The sequence below is a fragment of the Agelaius tricolor genome, unplaced genomic scaffold (assembly GCF_023055355.1).
Source record: "Agelaius tricolor isolate 1412-34295 unplaced genomic scaffold, bAgeTri1.0.p SCAF_3, whole genome shotgun sequence".
Classification (NCBI taxonomy): domain Eukaryota; kingdom Metazoa; phylum Chordata; class Aves; order Passeriformes; family Icteridae; genus Agelaius; species Agelaius tricolor.
In genome coordinates, this window is record NW_027269263.1 from 41,128,630 (window position 1) to 41,148,290 (window position 19,661).

Here is a 19,661-nt window from a genome sequence, read left to right on the forward strand (position 1 = left end):
AGCATTGAAATTTATCTCCTTTAATCTCTAATATATAGCATACAACTAACTTCTCAAGCACTGATAAATGGTAAGACTCTGGCTCTGGAGATGCTAATGTTTTGCCAAGACTACTTCTGTCACTCCTTCTGAGTCAGTGAAGCACCTAGGTAACTTAACTGTTCAGTGCAATTCCAGCCAAAAGGCTGATTCCAAAAGCTCCACTGACACAGGGCAGTTACATTATTAGCAGATTTGGGGGCCGAAGAGAAAAGTCAATAAACAGTCATGGAAGTATTTCCATTTCTGCAGCTGATGCATACTCAATAAATATCTATGCTGTCTGGGAAATGACTCCCATCAAACAAAGTTTCATTTTGCTTAGCCTACATCAAGTGGATATCCACCACCAGCACATACTTGCAAACTGATGGCAAAAAACCAATACAGCATAGGTCAGATCTGACTGAAGAACAAAGCAGACACTTACAGAGCTCAAGTTCACACTGCATATTAACTCAAGAGCAAGAGATTTTGCAATGTCTCCTTGTTCTCAAAGATGTGTATTAAGTAAGGATTTGATACTAAGCTGCAGTGTGCTGAGTCTAAAAACAAAATAAGTGAACTAATTATAAAGTATATTTTATGATCCAAATCAGAGTAACTTGTGCATAATTGCTTTTATCTTATTTTCCCTATTTACATCACTGAAAATACATCACTTGCCTCTCCCCTTAAGGACAATAGCAATCAGCTGGCACAGCAGCTCTAAAAGAGATGTGTAAGAGATAAGCACTTAGAATGACATAGCACAACCAAAGCCTGGGTTTTTTTCCCACTGAATACATGGCAGGTGTGTCTGTGTCAAAATGAGTGGTAATACTAACATACAACAACACAGAATTCTAAGAACAAGTCCTATTCCTATGGTAAGGAATAGGAAGTAACATCATAAGGAATATGCACTTAAACAGGTGTATGCAGTATCTCCTTCCAACTGAGGAAAAAATCCAACAATGAACAATCTAAAACCAGTGTGAAGTACTCAAAAAGAAAATTCACCTTTGAAGAAGGTACTGCTGTGGACCCTGAAGGTGATGCATCTCTTGATGTTTTCAGTGACTGAACTGTCCTCTCTTTACCTACAATTAAGAAAAAAATTAATGACTGAGAAATTAAAGATATATATTGCAAATATGCTTACTGACATAGAAAAATTGCAGTGAAATTTTCTCACATCAGACATGAACCTTATCACAACAACTACCTGAAAGGGGGTTGTAGCAAGATGGGAATTGAACTCTTCTCCCAGGCAACTACTGACAAGAGGAAATGGGCTCAAGCTGTGCCAGGGAAGGCTCAGGCTGGATGCCAGGGAGGCTCTTTTCACTGAAAGAGTGGCTAAGCTTGGAACAGCTGTTCAGGGAGGTGGTGGAGCCACTATCCCTGGAGGTGTTCAAGAAACAATAGGACATGGCATTTAGTGTCATGGTCTAGTTGATAGGGTGGTGTTAGGTCAAAAGTTGGACTCCCATCTTGGAGGTCTTTTCCAACCTTAATGATTCTATAAAATCTACATTCTCCATCATCCAGTCAATACTAGTAACACTTTTTCTCTTCCCAAGGAGAGAAAAGATACAGCTGTGTCATTTCACACATTAAAGAAAACCCACTGTCCTTTTTTCCATCATTAACTGAAAGGGTGTATCAGTATGATTCCACAAGATGATGTGATTTCACTTTTTAATATGCCTGCAATAATAGAAACAGTTGAAATATTAGACACCAGTCAATCACTCAAGGTAACTGGGTAGTTTAGCAGGCCACAGTATGCTGAAAAGACCTGCCATGAGAACAGTTCTGTATTGTATCAACCACAGAGTAGATGCTTCTTGTGAGATCACTCTCTTACTTATAAACCTTAAAATTGGCAAAATGTCAAATCAAATTCACAGTGCTAATCACAATCTGTGCATAGTTTCACCACAGGCCAGTTACAGGCAGCCCACAGCAACAGAACTGGTTGCAGTGTGAACTACCAGTTTTCAAGCTGTGGTCCACAGATTACATCTGAGAGATCTGCAAAAGGTAAGTACAAAAAGCAAACATGTTGTCAGTAGGCCTAAATTAACCAGATTACTCACACTGACTTGGAAACAGTTGACTGATCACAAATAAGCCAAGGTAATATAAGCTTACTATGGCTTCCATTAAATTTTTATAAATACAATTAATAAAGGGATTAATTTAAAAAGCTATTGAAGAGTTATGAAAATTGGGATAGAAGATATTTTTGTAGAAATACAAATGTGATTGTTCATTATGGCTTTAAATATGGCTTTAATTTAATGAGTCAAAGCAACAAAGCACAGAACATTTCCTTTGTCATCACTAAGTAACACAAGTTTTGCTCCTGTGATACCTGCTTCTCAGCCCCATAGGTGAGCCACCTCCTTCTAAATTCATGGACTACTCTAACTCTGCCTCCCACATGCCTCCTTTATCAGACTTGATTCTTTAAAGGTTATATCAGTTGAATGGATTATATGTTTGCACCTGAACAGATGAAATGAACTGATAAAAATGGCAGAAAATTATTCAAAGTTAAGCAAAGTGAAAAAACACCATTTAATTAGAAGCCATTTTTTTCAGAATGTGCGTGGCTATTTTGAGTCCCAAAGCCGTATCTGTAAAATTAAACATCCCCTCCTGCTCCTCTCCATGCTCTCCCATCACAGATGAATGCTTGCCCTTTCCCTCCCTTTACCAAGCTTCTTCATGTCCCCACAGTTTTCTTTGTTTAAATTCTGTATTTATCCTAATGTACGAAGGGCTGTAGAACATAGGATATTCATTCTTCAGTAGAAGTCATGTGGCCAAACCAATTCAGATGACATGATTTTAAACAGCATTATAATATTTTAGAAAGATGCCATATTGCAAATTCCACATGAAATAGTATATACTTTGCATGTTGTAAATCCATTTAAATGTACTGCTGACATATATGAGATGTCCCACTTGATGTTCCTTTTAAATATGCAATACATGAGCTTACCTAAGGCAAATCACATCCAAAAATTATTCTAAAACTATTGTTTAAACCATTTATACCTTGTAAATAGGTATTTTAATCCAGTCATCTAGAGGGCCATTTCAATGGTTCTCCTTTCCAGGTAAAGGAATAAAGAAATAGTCCAGTGTAAAACTCAACTGGTCTATTAAAACTTATCAAAAGGTGATTGGGAAAGGAATTTAACCATGCAAACACGAGAAAATATCAAAAACTTAGATGCAAGCTCTGCTCTTGATCAGCATCTTTTCTGGTTCGTGAATGTATCTGCTTCTACATCACCACCTCCACTACTGAGTAATTCTAACCATATAGTATAGACATATATAATCAAAGCTCAAAATTTAAAAAAAAACCATGAAACATTCCAAAATTTTGTACAGTTTCCTCACAACATTGTTTTCTTGTCCCTAGTAATTATAAGCTGCACACCTACAAGACTTCTAGAAAAGTAGTTAACTATCTTATTTTTTTCTTCCTCCCCTACACTTAAGAGGAATTTATGTTCACTAAGTATTGCTACAAAATGTTGAAAGCACTGTAATGCCCAAATAGAAAGACCATCTCTACTCTGTAAGGAGTGAAATTATTCCTCGATATTTAAACAATGTTAAGAAAACTACAAAGATCTTTTTTGACAAGAAGTGCTCCATAATGGTTCAGTGTCACTCTGGAAACACAATAACACAATGTGCCTTCTCAGTGAGTGAAAAAAAAATCTAATTATTTTTTTAAAAGCTGCCAAAATGAACAGTAGGTTTGCATAGTTCACTAGAAAGCCTTTGCAGATGGGAAATCAAATTGGATTAATTTACATAAGCTGTACAAACAGAGTGGCTAAGATTGTAGTATACTAAAAAAAGCTTCCACCCCCCCCCCCCTCAAAATAATTTAAATATGAAACCTCAAATATTTTCAAAACAGATAATTCATCAGACTTCTGGGAAACATTAAGAGCCAAGCTTTCAAAAAGTCAGAATAGACTCAGCTGAGATATGCATCACATTTCTTTGAGGCAAGATCTGAGAGGTTTTGACATTGAATGCAATTGCTAAAAAACAATCAGTGTCAAAAGCCTAGCAAAATTTGGAGAAAATGAAGCAAGTAAAAGTATGTACCTTCACTTCTCCATTTTTTTAATCCCTGTTTTATTATGGTTGCAGGAAGAAATATCTTCATCTGCTGTAGATGAAGCAAAGTTTCTTGTCAGGAAATCCAACGAAGCACATAAAGAAATAACAGGGGCTGATGCTAAAGATAACATCAAATACTAGAAAAAGCTGTGCAGCTGAAACTCCTACAGCCAGTCTAGACCTGATACCAAAATAACACCTACAATCTCCCACATGAAATACATAAGGGAACAGAGAGTACAATGAAACAACCGGAGCAGACAGCACATGGTACAAAATGTCAGCTTTTCCCATTTTAAAAAGAGCACGTAAGGAAAAAAGGCTTATACAGCGAGTTGCAGTTTCACCTCACTAACCAGTTCCCATCATTAATCCAGCATTACCTTGCTGAGAAGAAACATTTCTTTTATGCAAAGATGACATATTTCTGCTGTGCTGGTGGAAAGGATAGGCTTTGCTTCTTTCAGGAGAGTAGCTCCTGCTGCTGACACTGGAGCCAGATCTGCTGTGCGGAGAATCCCTTCGGCTCCCCGGCGATTCCCTGAAGAAAGGAGAGTCCCTCTTGTGAGGGGAGCGATCTCTCCCATAATGAGAAGAATAGAAGCTTCTTCTTCTGAAGCCATCTCTGACGTCCCTTGGAAGACAACAGAAAATTACAAATAACTTGCTTGTCCTTATAATGTTTATGGAACAGCACAATGGCAACGGTTGGTAAATACAAACAGGTTAACTGGCAAACACATCCAAAATCTTCAGTGTTTTTAAGAGCACTAAGCAAGGGATGAAAAACAAGTAAAAAAAAGTAAAAATTTAAAAAAAGGTAATTCTTTCATATTTCATTAACATGCTTCATTGCTAGAAGCTAATTCCTTTCTATTTCTTGACAATACAGCTAAACAGTAAGAAAGAGACATTGAGGAAATGAGAACTCTCACAATTTTGTTCAGTACACTTACCCTGGAAATCAAGCTTTAATTTAAAATAGATAAAAATGCTTATGCAAATAGTGTTTATATTATTTGGCATTTTTCAGCTATGTTTTTCTCTTATTTTCAAGGGTCTATATTCTCCATTTGATTTCACACACCTTGCTACACAAAATATCACTGACAGATTTCAGCTCATATCCAGCAGAGACAAAAAGAAATCTGCAGAATATCTATTCTCTCACCTATGAATCCACCCAAGGTCAACTCTTAAATGAAAATATGAGGACATATATCTCCTAAATATGTTTCTCACAACACACAGTATTAATTTTGAACTTTAATGTAAAAAGTCACAAACCCAACTGATTTAAAACCATAATTTAATAAACACCAAAACTTTCTGCTAAATTTAAATATTGTTACTCCAGACCACAGCACAAATGTGTTGGTTATTTGTAAATCATATTAACGTGCATGTATGTGTAAAGGTGAAAAAAACCACCTAGTATTATTTCAAACTTGTCCTAAAGAATCACAGAGCTAAAAGACATCCAAGCCAACTGAATCTAGAATTGTCACTTTTGCCTTGGACAGAAGATGCATTGGTAAGATCAACAAGTACTTCTCAGCCTCTCCATCAAAATCCCCAAGATTTCAGAGCATTTCTAGTAATTCAGAATCTATCTTCTCTCCTATTTCACATCAGAGTCCAGTATTTTAAACAGAGGGATGTCTCTCAAAGATCTGGTGGTCTCACTGAGCACAACGTAGCTACAGCTAGTTTTATGCTGGTGGAGAAGAAAAGATGTACAATTCCTACAGCAAGGCACAGGCCCATATGTGACAGATGACAAAGGATTTCCGTGTGCCAAAGGTGTCTTGGGCTACAGAAGCCTCAGAGGGAGCACCACAAAACAAAGCCCCTGTGACAGTGCTGTGTTTTACACAGTGCAGGTTTACTTTTTGCATGGAAAGCACATCTTCATTATATGTATGAACATTTTATGTAGCAACAGACATGAAGTGTAAGTTCAGGCTTGAGGAATACTAGATTAACCCTGCACTGAGCTACTTTTTCTAGCTAAGTGGGACATTATTTATTTATTAAAGAACATATTGATCAAATGTTTATCAGGAATGACCTAGGCATAGCCCACCTTCTCTTGCATTTCCTTCTTAATTGCTCTCTTTAAATAATGATATTTATTTTTAAAGCACAAGCTTTCTGGCAGACCAGTACAGCACTTTTATGTGTAAAACAGACTTTTATGACCATGTTATTAAACCCTTGTATACAGAGCAGTTTATTATGGTAATGTTTACAGAGCCCCAGCTATTGCACATGTATAATAAATGCTCTAATATCCACGTAAGAATTTTCAAAATTGTAATTGAAACACACTTTTAAACAGGAAAATATTTGAAAGCCACATTCTACAATAATATTATGCACCCCAAAATAGAATCTCACTTCCAGTTTTTGAATTTTTATTTCATCACTGCATGTCAATTCTTAACTAAACCATATCTCATACAGAACATTCATGCCATTAACTATATTAAGTCTTTTTGGGACAGCATAGCAACAGCATAGCATTTCTGATGTTTTCCATTAATATAACACACTGAACAGAACAAAGTAAGCATTGTTTTACAGTTATTTTTTTCCTTAAATACTTAAGCTAACATACACCTGCAATTTGGTAATGAAGGCCCCAATTCAGCAAAGCAGTTAAGCACATGCTTCAGATTCCAACACATACTCAAAAGGCTTATTGAGCAGGGACAATATTTAATAGAGATGCAAAATAGACTTTAAAATAGATATACTGCCCTTAACAACAAATACAGAATTAATCCCTTTTATATAGCATCCCTCAAGTCTTTGTATTTTGTGTTCATGATTCACACTTAATCCTAAAAGCACAATTTTGTTCTCTCAGCAGTGTTGCAACAGGAAGCAGTATCTTTGTTAACATTGATGAAACTTGACCATGAAGTTCTCACTAAAGCTGGCAGTCTTGGAGGAGCTTCTGAAATGCTACAAAAACAGCCATATTGTGATATACCATTCACCAAGGGCAGCTGGGGGAAGTGCTCCAGCCTGACAGCTATTTCAGTTCACCATCAGTTCCAGTTTCCTCAAGGACAAAATACAAGTACAGAACAGACAAATGTATGACTTTCTGCACAGCAGAAAACCAAGGGAATACAATACTGAGGAGATTTTCAGTCGCCCACAGAAGAGAAACTGAACAGTGGTATAGCTTAAGCTCTGTGAAACAAAGATTAACAAACCAGTGTGTCAGGTTTATCTCTTAAGAGTACTCAGAAGTAAAATTAAATCACTTCTTGGATGCAAAATGCCCAGGAATAGAGAGGTACTTGGTTACACGAAGCACATGACATGCAATAGAGGAAAAAGCTTTGCTGTAAGAGGACTCTTAGATCACTCTCACTGAATTGGTGCTACTGGGCAACAGCCTACAATACTTCATGCCCACTATTCTCTGGGACTTCAATATCCCATCACACTCACCTTTTCAACTAGAACATTCATCTACATTATGGTCCAGCTATAGTGACCATAACTCTAATTTTTGACACTGAGCTGAACACGGGCAACAAAACAGCATATTGTGTGGAACAGAAACGGGAGGGTCTTCCAGTAATTCACAGGTGAGTGCTGCCTATAACCTAGATTAAAAAATCAGAGATGTTTTTGTGATCCCTTCCATCTGAGAAAGATTACTGCTATTGTCAAAGGGATTAAACACTCCATTTACAGGCTTGTGCTTAATTAGCCTTGCCTAGAAATAACTCTCACACTTTTATATCTTCAACTTATAAATAAATTGAAGAAGCTATAAATAGCTTCTGCAACACCAGACTTCAGTGCAAAGAGATAAAACAGTCAAGATCTAAACTGAATCCATAACTGAAAATACTTTTTCTGCCTCATAACGCAGATGCAAGGGGGAGGGAGAGGAAAAGTTAAACTAAAATTCCTTTTGCCTGCCTTTTCAGGACATTGCAAGAGCTACCAACATGAATCAGATGATGTAGAAAATATTTAATAAAATATACAACGCCCTCAGCCTCTAAAAGAAGAGGCAAGAACACCTCCACTTTTAACATCTTCAAAGTAAATGTAGGTGGTGCAAGATTCCAGCCACCCCTCTCCCAGAACTCATTCCATTTCTTTCTAAAGTACACAGTTGTGCAACAAACCAACAACTTACTCAGGCTCTGCTTTGGAGATTTGCTATAATCTCTTGTTATTGCCCAAAGATCCTTATGCAGATTTATCCTAAGCTAAGATAATACAGTGAATCACACCATCATAGATAGAAGGAATTGCACCTAGTTTCAATGGCTTTCATTTGAACATTTGAAATGGCAATAAGATTCCTTATTGACAACTGGTTTTCAACATTTTATGACTAAGCAAGTAAATAGAGCACTTGTGATATCTGCATTTTGCTCCAAATAAAATTAACATAATTAAGACTTGCCAGTGTAATCTTGTGAACAGCTTTCTGCATGAAGGCAGAAGGAAACAGGCATTGTGAAACACTGTTTCAAGCAGAAAAGAATACCCAGAAATACCAAATGTACCCCCAAAAAATGAAAATAGATAAATGTTTAATGATTTTTATGCTGCTTGCAATACTTCTGTAGTTATCATAAGCAAACAGCAAATCTTTGTCCACCTCAGTTGGTATGAAAGCTACTCAACTCCTCTCTCCCTGCCACCATCTCAGGATGTCACGACAGGTCAGAGAATAAAATATAAGACAATGTGAATATTATAGCAACATTAGTGAGAAATGCTTCTATATCCTTTAATTGAATAGTAAAGCTATGCACTTCAATGGCACTGGAAATCCCACTACATTGCTCTTTCTTCTTAGTGCCCTCCTCCTTTTTACTGCCATGGATAATGTACCATTAGACTCGCTGCAAGATCAGCCTACATAATAAAAGTATATTTAAACTAAAACTCCCTATTATCTCACAAGGAGAAATGATGGTCAATCACAAATAAGGACAGAGAAAGTAACAAAGAGTCCAGAAAAACACAGATTTAAGTACCAAAGAATTAAGAGCAAACGGCTTTAGGCAACTCTTTGCAGAATAAAGACAAAACGTGCTATTTAGACAAATTAAGATAAAATTAGACAAAATAACTGCATTCAAATGCATGTGACCTTGGTTTTTCTTCTTTTTAAAAACAAGTTAAGTAAGACCCCCCAATCTCAAAACATAGGTCTTACGTTCCAGAGGGAGTATTTGCTTAAAGTGATGGACCAAATTACAATGTCTAGAAACAGCTACAACATTTACAACTGCCCTTTGAGCAGCCTATCATCCCAGAAGAGTAAAGTAGTTCAGACAACTAGTTCAGGGACCTAGCTCATAAACCTCTCCCATTTTATGACATTTTATGCAGTAGCAACTGAACTAATTCCTGAACAAACTTAATCCAAAATGGAAACAACTGAAATCTTCTATCTCAATATAAGCTTAAAAACTGGAAAATAGCTGGGGAGCATAATATGGTACTTCTCATACTTTTTTTTTTTTCCTAATGCCCTAACAGATCAGAGAAACTGGTCAATGTTTTAGCTTCTAGACAAAGTTCTAATGGACAAAGACTCCTAAGTAGGTACTTGCACTTTTACTGTTGTCCTGCCTCAGGCAGAGACCAGCACACAGAAAAGAGTTTTAAAACATTTCCCCGAGGTACCAAAGCACATTGGTATCCCTCAAAAGTGTCTTTTCTTTGAGGGCTTTGAATTTACTTCACGCTTAGTATGCGCCAAGCAATTTAATGTAGACAAGCATTTGTCTTACATACACACTAAGCCCCAGAGAGAAATACTTTTGCACTTTATTTTAGGGACATAAGTGAATTTTATGTTCAGCAAGCTATTACTTTTTCCCCAAAAGCTATCTTTGAAATCCTTCCATAGAAGAACCCAGAAACCATGAAACAGCTGCTGGAAGAGCACTTAAGCTTTTCATCAGTGTGCTGCAGAATGCCATTAGTTCACTGGCAAAAGAACACAACATGTAGGATATGCTGATTTGATCAACTCTTGGGGTTGAGTTGCTAACACTACCAATAAAAAGCTGCAAAAGGAAGAGCAAGTTGAGAAACAGGTTTGTAAGCAGTAACACCTTATGTCAGTAATACTGATGGACAATACCCTTACTATATTTACTTTTTTCCTACTTCCAAATCCCTTAATGTGATCTATAAATCAGAAAAACATTCAATTTTCTCTAAATGGGAAAAATGCTTCACAGATCTCTATGTTTTTATTCTTAAAGTGAGATTTGAAGCAATTAGGTCAAATAGGTTTCATGTGTTTACATGCCTCAAAGTGTTGTTTGTAATAGTGGTACAGATTGCTGCATAGCAACTTCAGTAAAGTTAGCACACTACTGCCTCTGCTTCTGGGTTTCTCAATATAAAAGACATTATACACATATGAAGAAAAAATCCATTGCACATAATGGAATTTTTCTTTATGTGATCTCATTTCTTCCTGTCAGGTATAGAGTTTGTTCAAAATCAGAAAGTTAAGAGAGACATTCCCTCTTATAAATTATTCAGCCTCGTAGCTTTATCTTTTTTATTTTCCAGTTTGCTTTTTCCCTATGCTATGCTGCTTGGGTAAATTCTTTAATAAAAATCCTTTTGCAACTCTTGCATGCCTTCAGTTATTTCAGTGATTTAATAACAGTTAACTTTGGAGCTCCATGACAGCTCATACTGATTGAAACTGGTGCTGCTGCAATCCCCAACTCTGCAACCTTCCTTGGATCCCTATTTCGATTCTGTGCCTAAGCTGGCATTGATATTTTCTCTCAGACAACAAAACTGGCAGACAAATATTTAATTCATTGTGGTGGGCTAGCACACAGAACCAGCTATGTGAAATGTACAAACACCTGAAACAGTACCAGGGAGAGGGGAAGGACCACATAGATAGTTAAAACTGCTGTGGAAATATACTTTTACTGTAGGAAAATGAGTCTCTTTATTGTATTCGTGACTTTTAAATACTTACAACAAATAAAACAGGTTCCTTGACAGTATTCTAGAGCAGTTGAAGTTAGACTCAATAAGCCTCAAAGAAGTAATACTCCTTTTTTTCCCCTAAAAATAACAGACATACATATCTAGCAACACTGGCTGTGAGTAATAAACATAAATCCAGAGATAAGTTCTAAACCAGAATGCTGTTTAACAGACACAAGTTTTAGTAAGTATTAATAAATTAACAGTAGCTGAAAAAAGATATTAAAGAAGGTAATTAATTGCTTCACACTTAAGTCTCCTCTGTTAATGTCATCTTTCACATTACTTAGATAATCCTTGAACAAAATGCTCAAAAACTGCCTCTAACAAGATAAAAACTGTGGAATGCATACTGAGTCTAGTAACTGAAACATGAATTAGTTTGCCCATCTACTCTACACTGATGAGATCCCACTTGGTACACTGCACCCAGTTTTAAAGTCCTGGAAAGACACGGATGGACAGCTGGCCCAGGTACAAAGGACAGCAACAAAAATTATCAAGTGGGATGGAGCACATCTCTGAGGAAAGGTGTGAGAGTTGGTGGCATTCAGCCTGGAGAAGAAAGGCTCCACCACAAAATGTTTATGATGAGCATGCTGAAGCACTGGAACAGGTTGCCCAGAGATCAAATAACCCATCCCTGGAAAAACATACAGGGTCAGGCTGGATGGGGCTCTGAGCAACCTGACCTGCTTGAAGATGTCCTGCTTCCTGCAGGGGGGTTGGCTAGATGACCTTTGAAGGTACCTTCCAACTCAAACCATTCTATTATTCTCTAAGTCAATACATTGAAACACTTTGTTCCTTTTACTTCAAAATTTCATAATCACGCTCTCAAGCATAATTTTCAAAAATAATTAGGCACATTTTTCAAAAATAATTAGGCATACTAGGCTAGATAAGTTATGACTTAATTTAACATATGCAACTGTTAAAAGTCAGACCTTAGAAGAGAAAGACATTCCCTCAACTGGCTGACCTAACCCTGCTGTGTGTAATGACATCTATATTCAGTTTCACTTAGACAAAGGCATTTATTGTCAGCTCATAGACAAGTACTACAGAGCCTCATCTCTGGAAAGAATCTTTAAGGTTATGCAAATATATATCATGAACTAATGTCAAGACTAACACTGAGAATAATTAGTTAACATGCAAAAATAGAATAATCTTTTAAAAATAATACCAACAGCATGAGATCATGGAATTGCTTTATTGATGAACTTTTCCTCAGATGTAGATCATAACACCCTAAACACAAGGAAATGGCATGTCAAAAATTTTCTCTTTGAAGCAAAATGCTTAACAAAAGGATGCCTAAATTATCAGTAACACTAAACTTTTTCCTCTTCTCTCCTGTATCCTAATACTCCCACCCTCTCTCAATAGGAATTCCATCTAAGATGTTTAGTATATTCAAAACATAACAAACAAGTCCTTGGAATCTAACAGATGATGAAGAATTTACCTTCCTAAGGGAAATTATGTCAAAGTCCTCTGTGACAATACACCTCAACATGAGAAAGCCATGACTACATTCATCAGTCCAATTCACTGGCTCTGAGATTATTTAGTTTGATACCATCTTAACAGAAGCTGTCTGCACTCGAAGGGAGTCTCCCTTCTCTTTCCCTTCCCCACTGTCTCAGAGGCTAGCTGTTTTTCAATGAAGTAGTTAGGAAACTTTTCCAGAATAATCAAGTGCTACCCATGGGAGTTTGCCTCATTATTTCTCAACCCAGCATTAACCTGTTAGTTTTGGTACCATCTGTAGTGCTAGCTGTAAGACTTGACCAGGTGAGCTCGCTTTTCAAATACTTTAAGAAATATGTTAATCAAGACCTTACAGTGGAAAGGTACATAATCTTATCTTTAGGCACGTTATCCTATCATACATTGTAAACAGATGAGCTCCTTACAGTTTATTAGCATTATGTAAACATTTATTAGAAGGAAATCATAATTTTCCCAAGATGCGACTAAGTTTTAAACAATTAATCAATGTTAACACAAAATTTAACTGAGTTTGCACAGACTACTGAATTTTTCCTTAGAGGTGTATCATAACATATCACCACCTCTAGTAAACAGGTGTCTCATACAATAGCCCCTGTTGAAAAAATATAATGATGACATCAATTTCACAGGACAATTTAAAACCTTACAAAAACTACAGTGGGAAACAGTAGTATACACAAAAAGCCACAAACCCTTAAAGTGTAACACAGCTTTGGATCAAAAGCAAGTCAAATAGACATGATAGCAGTTGAGAATTGACATGATGAGAACTTCTGGAATTTGTTTTTGCTGGAATTTTGTCAAATACTTACAAGTCAATTTACTACCTGGCCATTCCTTATTCAACAACAATTTTTAAGAATATAAATATTATATTTTAATAATTTATAATAATATTTTGCCAGGAAAAGCAATATTCACCTTCCAATTTAGCCACACAATTAGCTAAAACATATAAAAAATCCCAGTTGAAAATAAGAGCAATTTCTACCTCCTCTCCATATTCTTACATTATAGGATGGGGGCAAAAAAATTCTACCGTTTAAACCCTGCCTACTAATCTCTCCTTTTCCTCCATTCTCAAGTGACAAACATTTCAGAAGTGGAATGACAGCAGTCTTGCTTTGAATGAGGTTTCCAGAATAATTCTAGATATATGCACACAGGGCCCATATGAGCAAAGTAGAAACTGTTTGACATAAAATTCCTAGTAAGAAAACAGGCAGTGCTCACACAAAGATTCATCACAACAATAAAATCAAACTTGTCCAAACTGCAACATTTTAACTTTCAGCTGACCTGCACCAGCAGACATTTCTGAACTGCTCTTGATTATACTCAGTTTTCAGTACAAAGCATTTTTTAAAATGCTATGTGGTATCTGCATGAGAAGATTTGAGTTCTTAAAATCCACTCAAAATAAAAACTTATAGACCTACAGAACCCAAAGTGCAAGCATACAATCAGATATATTTAACTCTGACTGAATAACGACAGTCAAATAATGCAACGTAAATCTCAGTTTGCAAACAAATTGGTTGTCCCAAGCACAAAAGAGCTACCAGCCAGCAGAGCAGAAAACAGTTCTTAAAGAAAATGTAGCAACTACTGAATCAGTAAGACTGCTGCATAAAACATGAACTGAATATGAAGTCATTAAATATTTAGTGTAAACCAGAATCAACTTTTAAGTTGTATATTACCTATTATCTTGTTCCAAACGGTTCTAATTTCCCCCTCCACCCTCCAAAATATCATAAGCCAAGATAAACTAATTTAGCTGGCAGCTTAACACAATGGGTTTTCTGAGTAAAAGATTTCAACAGACATGTTCTTGCCTGGAGTTGCAGACAGGCATAACGAATCTACCACAATGATCTATTATAAGGAAACTGTAATTTTGTATATGAATAAACAAGCTACTCTACTCAGCCATGTGAATACCTGAGAGGTTCAATGTTCTGGCAGAGATTCTATTTATTTATTAAAAGAAAAAGGCATGTGCTAATGAGTATGATTACAACTCTGCTTATCAATCTCTGTCAAAAGCAAGACCATTTTCTTTGGGTGATTGCCATATTTACTTCCCTCCACAGGTTTTTTAATAAAGAATGAGGTTCTTGTATGGTGTCCCTTAAGAGCTGTCAAATATTGCAACAAACAGCAGACTTATGTACATTTATAGCACCATCTCATAAATCCCTTTGGCTAAGTTTATCTTCTATAAGCAAGACACAGATCAGTTTACATTACAAGAAAGTTTAAATCCAAAGCCTAAAGGCCTCCTACAATATAATATACTGCTTTAAATATTCTACTATTTAAACATGTTCACTATTTCATTAATTAAAGAAAACACATAGGGAGGAGAAAAAAACCCCAAGAAATAACTGCCCCCTGTAACTCAAAGGTGATTGCATAGTGACAATGTAAAGATAACTGCCTCAGCCTTTGACACATCTGGACTCTCAAAATTAAATGCTGCTTTATTCAGAGAAGAGTCAGTGGCCCTTAACTTCCATCTGGAGACTCTCTCATCAAAGGTCTTCACTTAAAATAACTATTCTTACCAAAGTACAATTTTCTTCTCAACATACGATCCTCAGTTCACAACTCTACAACCTCCTGTCATCACTTTGTACACTTACAAGGGGTTAATCACTAAATGCAAGGGTAGTTCAAGCAGAGATCAAAAAGCCAAGATTGCTGGGCTTCTATTCCCCCACTTTGCAAACAATTTACTCCATGGCCTGCAGTAAACCCATTCTCACTGTGAAGGTGCATGCATCTAGAAAACCCAAGATATATTGTGCTTTACCCCCCAAAAGTGCTAATACCAAGTTTAATGTTCAGAAAACCACTTTTTTTTTTTCAAATAAAAGACCATAAGCCATTGATTTAGAACACTTCCATAACAAAACATAACTGTTCAGAGACCACAAACTGTTTACAATTAAGTTTCTATATTTTGCTAGACAGTTTTCTCTCATTTGTAGCACCAAAATTACTTCAGTATTTCCATTTATTACAAAGTATTTCCTAAGTACTCCAGGAAACAAGTAGATCTGTTTTTGATGGACAAATGCACTAGAATTAAAGACTGGACTACTAAAACTACTTCCTAATTTCACTTAGAACATGGGAGAAAAATCTAACACAAAATAAACAAAACAACACACATAGTAGCAACAAGTTTCCTCCATTAGCAAAGGAAAAATTATTAATATATACAGCTGAAGAGGGGTTATTAAAAATGTTCTATGTAAGCTGCTTCTCAAGAGTCTATTTTTTACTTATTCCAGGAATATGGCAACCCTTATTTTACAAAAATCTGGGCCTCAGATAATTCTAAGGATCAAATTTAATGCATGTGTAGCTGGGATTTACAAGTGCGTCATTTTGTAATTTCTCTTTGAAGATGAGTCTTACCCATCTTAACTTGCCAAGTTTCGTATATTTCACATCTTGTAAACTCAGTTTGGTTGGTAAAAAAAAAAAAAAAAATGAAGTAATGCTCCGTGCACTCAAAAGGATTAAAATTTGGCATGACTAAAGTGAACAGCAGCTAACAATCTTCCAAAGCATTTCACACTGAAAAGTTCATCTGACCTTATAAAAATGAACTTGTACGCAAAACCCATTGCTATGAGGCCCACAGGGAAGTACTGCAAAACTAGACTCCTTCAACATATAACAGCATAGTTCCCTACAACTTTTTTAAAAATCTGACATGCATGAGTGCTTTGCATAAATGAGCCTAATATATCACTGAAGACAAGCACTAACACAGCTCCAGAAATGATCAACATCAGTACAAGATAAATGTACAAAGAAGTCACATCTTAATTGATCTCTACTCCTTTGAATTGCTAAGTCTCACAATTCTCATAGCATCAGCAACCAAGACATTAATGTGTGCAGAAAGTTTCCTCCAAACTATGATGTACAATTCTTGGTATGTGCCAACCACACTTGAACCAAAAGGCACTTGAAATCAAGCTAAAACAAAATTCACATCAGTTTCAGGAGTTCAGAATTCCTTAGGTGACAACAGGAGAGAAAGAGCTGATAACTCAGTTTGAAATCTATGCCCCACACATCCTCTGAATTCCTTTATTTTTTACATATAAAATGTGTATCTTCACCATAAAAAAGTCATGGTCAGGATGACAGCTGTTCACTAAACATAGCATAAAACAGGGCTAACAACCCTCAAAAAGCATGTGGAAGGAATAGTAATGCTCTACTCAGTGCTAGACATGATAATGTCTACCATGTGAATGACAGCTGCTTGGAAACTGGAGGAAGGCAAGAAAAAAAAAGACAGTAGGCCAAGTGCTAGAACCTCCACAATCCTGTTGTCACTCATGGAGAACTGCTGCTGCTGGTCATTAGACACATCACAGCTGAAGCCACAGCTCTACAAATGCTAAGTAAGCAAGCATGTCCTACTTTTAAGAAAAAGGCAAGAAGCTTACAAAAACCCCAACAAAACATCACTGAAGAAACAATAGGAAAAAATAGAAAAAAATCCCTAACTGCTGGTTTCTTCAACAGCAAAGAGAATTACAGAATAATAGAACATAAGGAGTTGGAAGGGATCCACAAGGATCACTAAAGACCAAGTCCTGGTCCTGTACAGGACATCCCCAAGAGCCACACCATGTGCCTGAGAGCACTGTGCAACACTTGCACTCTGTCAGGCTGGTGCTGTGACCACTTCCCTGGGGAGCCTGTTCCAGTGCACAAGCACCCTCTGGGTGAGAAACCTTTTCTTGATATCCAACACAAACCTACCCTGACTCAGCTTCAGGCCATGTCCTCAAGTGCTGTCACTCATCATCACCACAGAGCACTGATCAGTGCCTGCCCCTCTTCTTCTCACGAGGAAGCTGTAACTGCAGTGAGGTCTCCCCTCAGTCTCCTCTTCCCCAGGCTGAGCAGACCAAGTGACCTCAGCTGCTCCACATAATGCTTCTCCTCAAGGCCCTTCATGATCTTTGTTACCCTCCTTTGGACACTTTCTAATAGATTAATATTTTTCTCATATCGCAGTGCCCAAAACTGCACACAGGACTCACTTAAGGACATTGATATTGCAGATAAGCAGCATTTTACTTCAGGAGAATCTTAAGTAATGTTTTTCAGCATTCTAAATCAAGATAGCAGGAAGAAAAATACAAAGGGTAAGAGATGAGAAAGTACCTTTTGACAGGTATGTTTTCAAAAACCAAACAGGAAAATGTGAATGATGAATACTCAAAGAGAAATGCTGTCATATTGACAACTACTTCTTACAGCACATTTTTAGCTACTGATTGTGATTTTAAAAATAATAAAGAAAGCTATTATTTCGGTCAATAAATGAGCTATTATTTTTAAGAATTTAAAGTCACTGTACTAACTATGAAAAAAATACAAGTCTCCTGACTGTCTAGCTACTCACTATGCTTTCGCCACGTTCCATGCACTTTTTTTAAAAAATCCTTCTGGCTAAAATCATCTTAAACCTCCTCCTATTTCCTCAAAAAAAAAAGAATTATGTGTACTCCAAAGAACTTAACTAAAATAACTTTAAACATATCCAAAGAGAAGGCATTTTTGCACCAAATAACTTTTTTAATATCATATTTTGTGGAGCAAATGTCTTTGAAATAGAAAGTAATTAGCATTTTCACCACAGGAGACAATATATACCATGAAATGTACTTTGATATCCTCCTTGAGATCCACTACATTGCTCAATAATGGGCAATATGCAAAAATATGGAAAAACATGGAACACTACAAATGTTTTGCAGTCTGATCATAAGACTACTTTGAAGATTATTTGCTATATTTATATAATGAATCAGTAGGATTTCAATCAATTCCAAATATATTTGAACCATGGATCTTTATGAAGTTCTTCCGCAGCATTATTGCAGTTATGTAACAGCTCTATAATCTGAAGCATATAATACAAATACAGATGGGACTATCGTATACCACACAACACACTTATTAAGCCTTCAACAAAATGAGCTGACATTTTAGCCTCACTTTTTTGAACCTTATTTTGAAAGGAAGAAATCAGGATGCATTTAAGACAATCTTTTTGACCACTGGGTGCCACTCTTGTTCTGTGTACAATAAGCTGCCTGGCACTAACTCAGTCTTCTCAGCCTTTCTGGTGTTTTTCCTCAGCTTCAAACAACCCAGATTCTGCTAAATTGAGAGGAAAAGATGGAAAAACTTTTACACAAATTTTTATTAAGCATTCCTGTTCAAAACCTTTTATTATTGCTTCTAGCCCCAAGAATGCAATTCTGAAAGAAGTCTATTGCACCAAGACCCTTATGATATATGAAGGATTTCCTTTATGGTGAGATTATAGAATAATCCATCCGTGCTATGTCTAAGTCATCCCACTCAATGGAATAGATATCTACTGCAACTATGGGGCCTTGTGGATATTGCTATTAACAGCATCATACTGAGTTTACAACACCACAAATCTAAGGCTTGCCCTGTCTGAACTTTTTCTGACCTGCTTGCAGTCTTTTTTTTTTAACTTGCTGCTGGTTTAACAGCAATTTTTCCAACTGGTCAGGTGTCTATAACTAACTCTGTTTACTTCTGTTGATGTTTGTATGGTATACCCATAGTTTTAAATAAATGTTGTAACAGTTTTAAATACATGTTGTAACAAGGAGTTATTCTGTGATATGACTAACACCATGATGCAATACCCACAAATACAGGCTGGTATAACAGGCATCTCAAGAAGTGGAAATGCAGGATGTGGCATATAAAAGCACAGCCATCAGATGACATTCTTAGATCAGACTGCTAATATTTCACCTATACTAACAATCAACTCTTGTCTTAACATTTAAGGTGACTTTCATCCTTGTCCATAAGTTTTGAGTATAACAGTATCCTGTGCACTTTAT

The 19,661-nt window shown here is 36.5% G+C and overlaps 1 protein-coding gene across 2 annotated transcripts in view; it reads right to left on the reverse strand.

Annotated features, from left to right (window-relative positions):
• Positions 1-19,661, reverse strand: part of PPHLN1 (periphilin 1) — a 63,871-nt gene that overhangs the window by 33,333 nt on the left and 10,877 nt on the right. For both annotated transcript variants that reach the window (XM_071423584.1, XM_071423583.1), the window contains exons 6-7: positions 4,569-4,819; positions 1,042-1,121 (exon numbers count right to left, since the gene is read on the reverse strand). In XM_071423584.1, the coding sequence (XP_071279685.1) occupies positions 1,042-1,121; positions 4,569-4,819 (331 nt within the window). The remainder of the gene's footprint in view (positions 1-1,041; positions 1,122-4,568; positions 4,820-19,661) is intronic.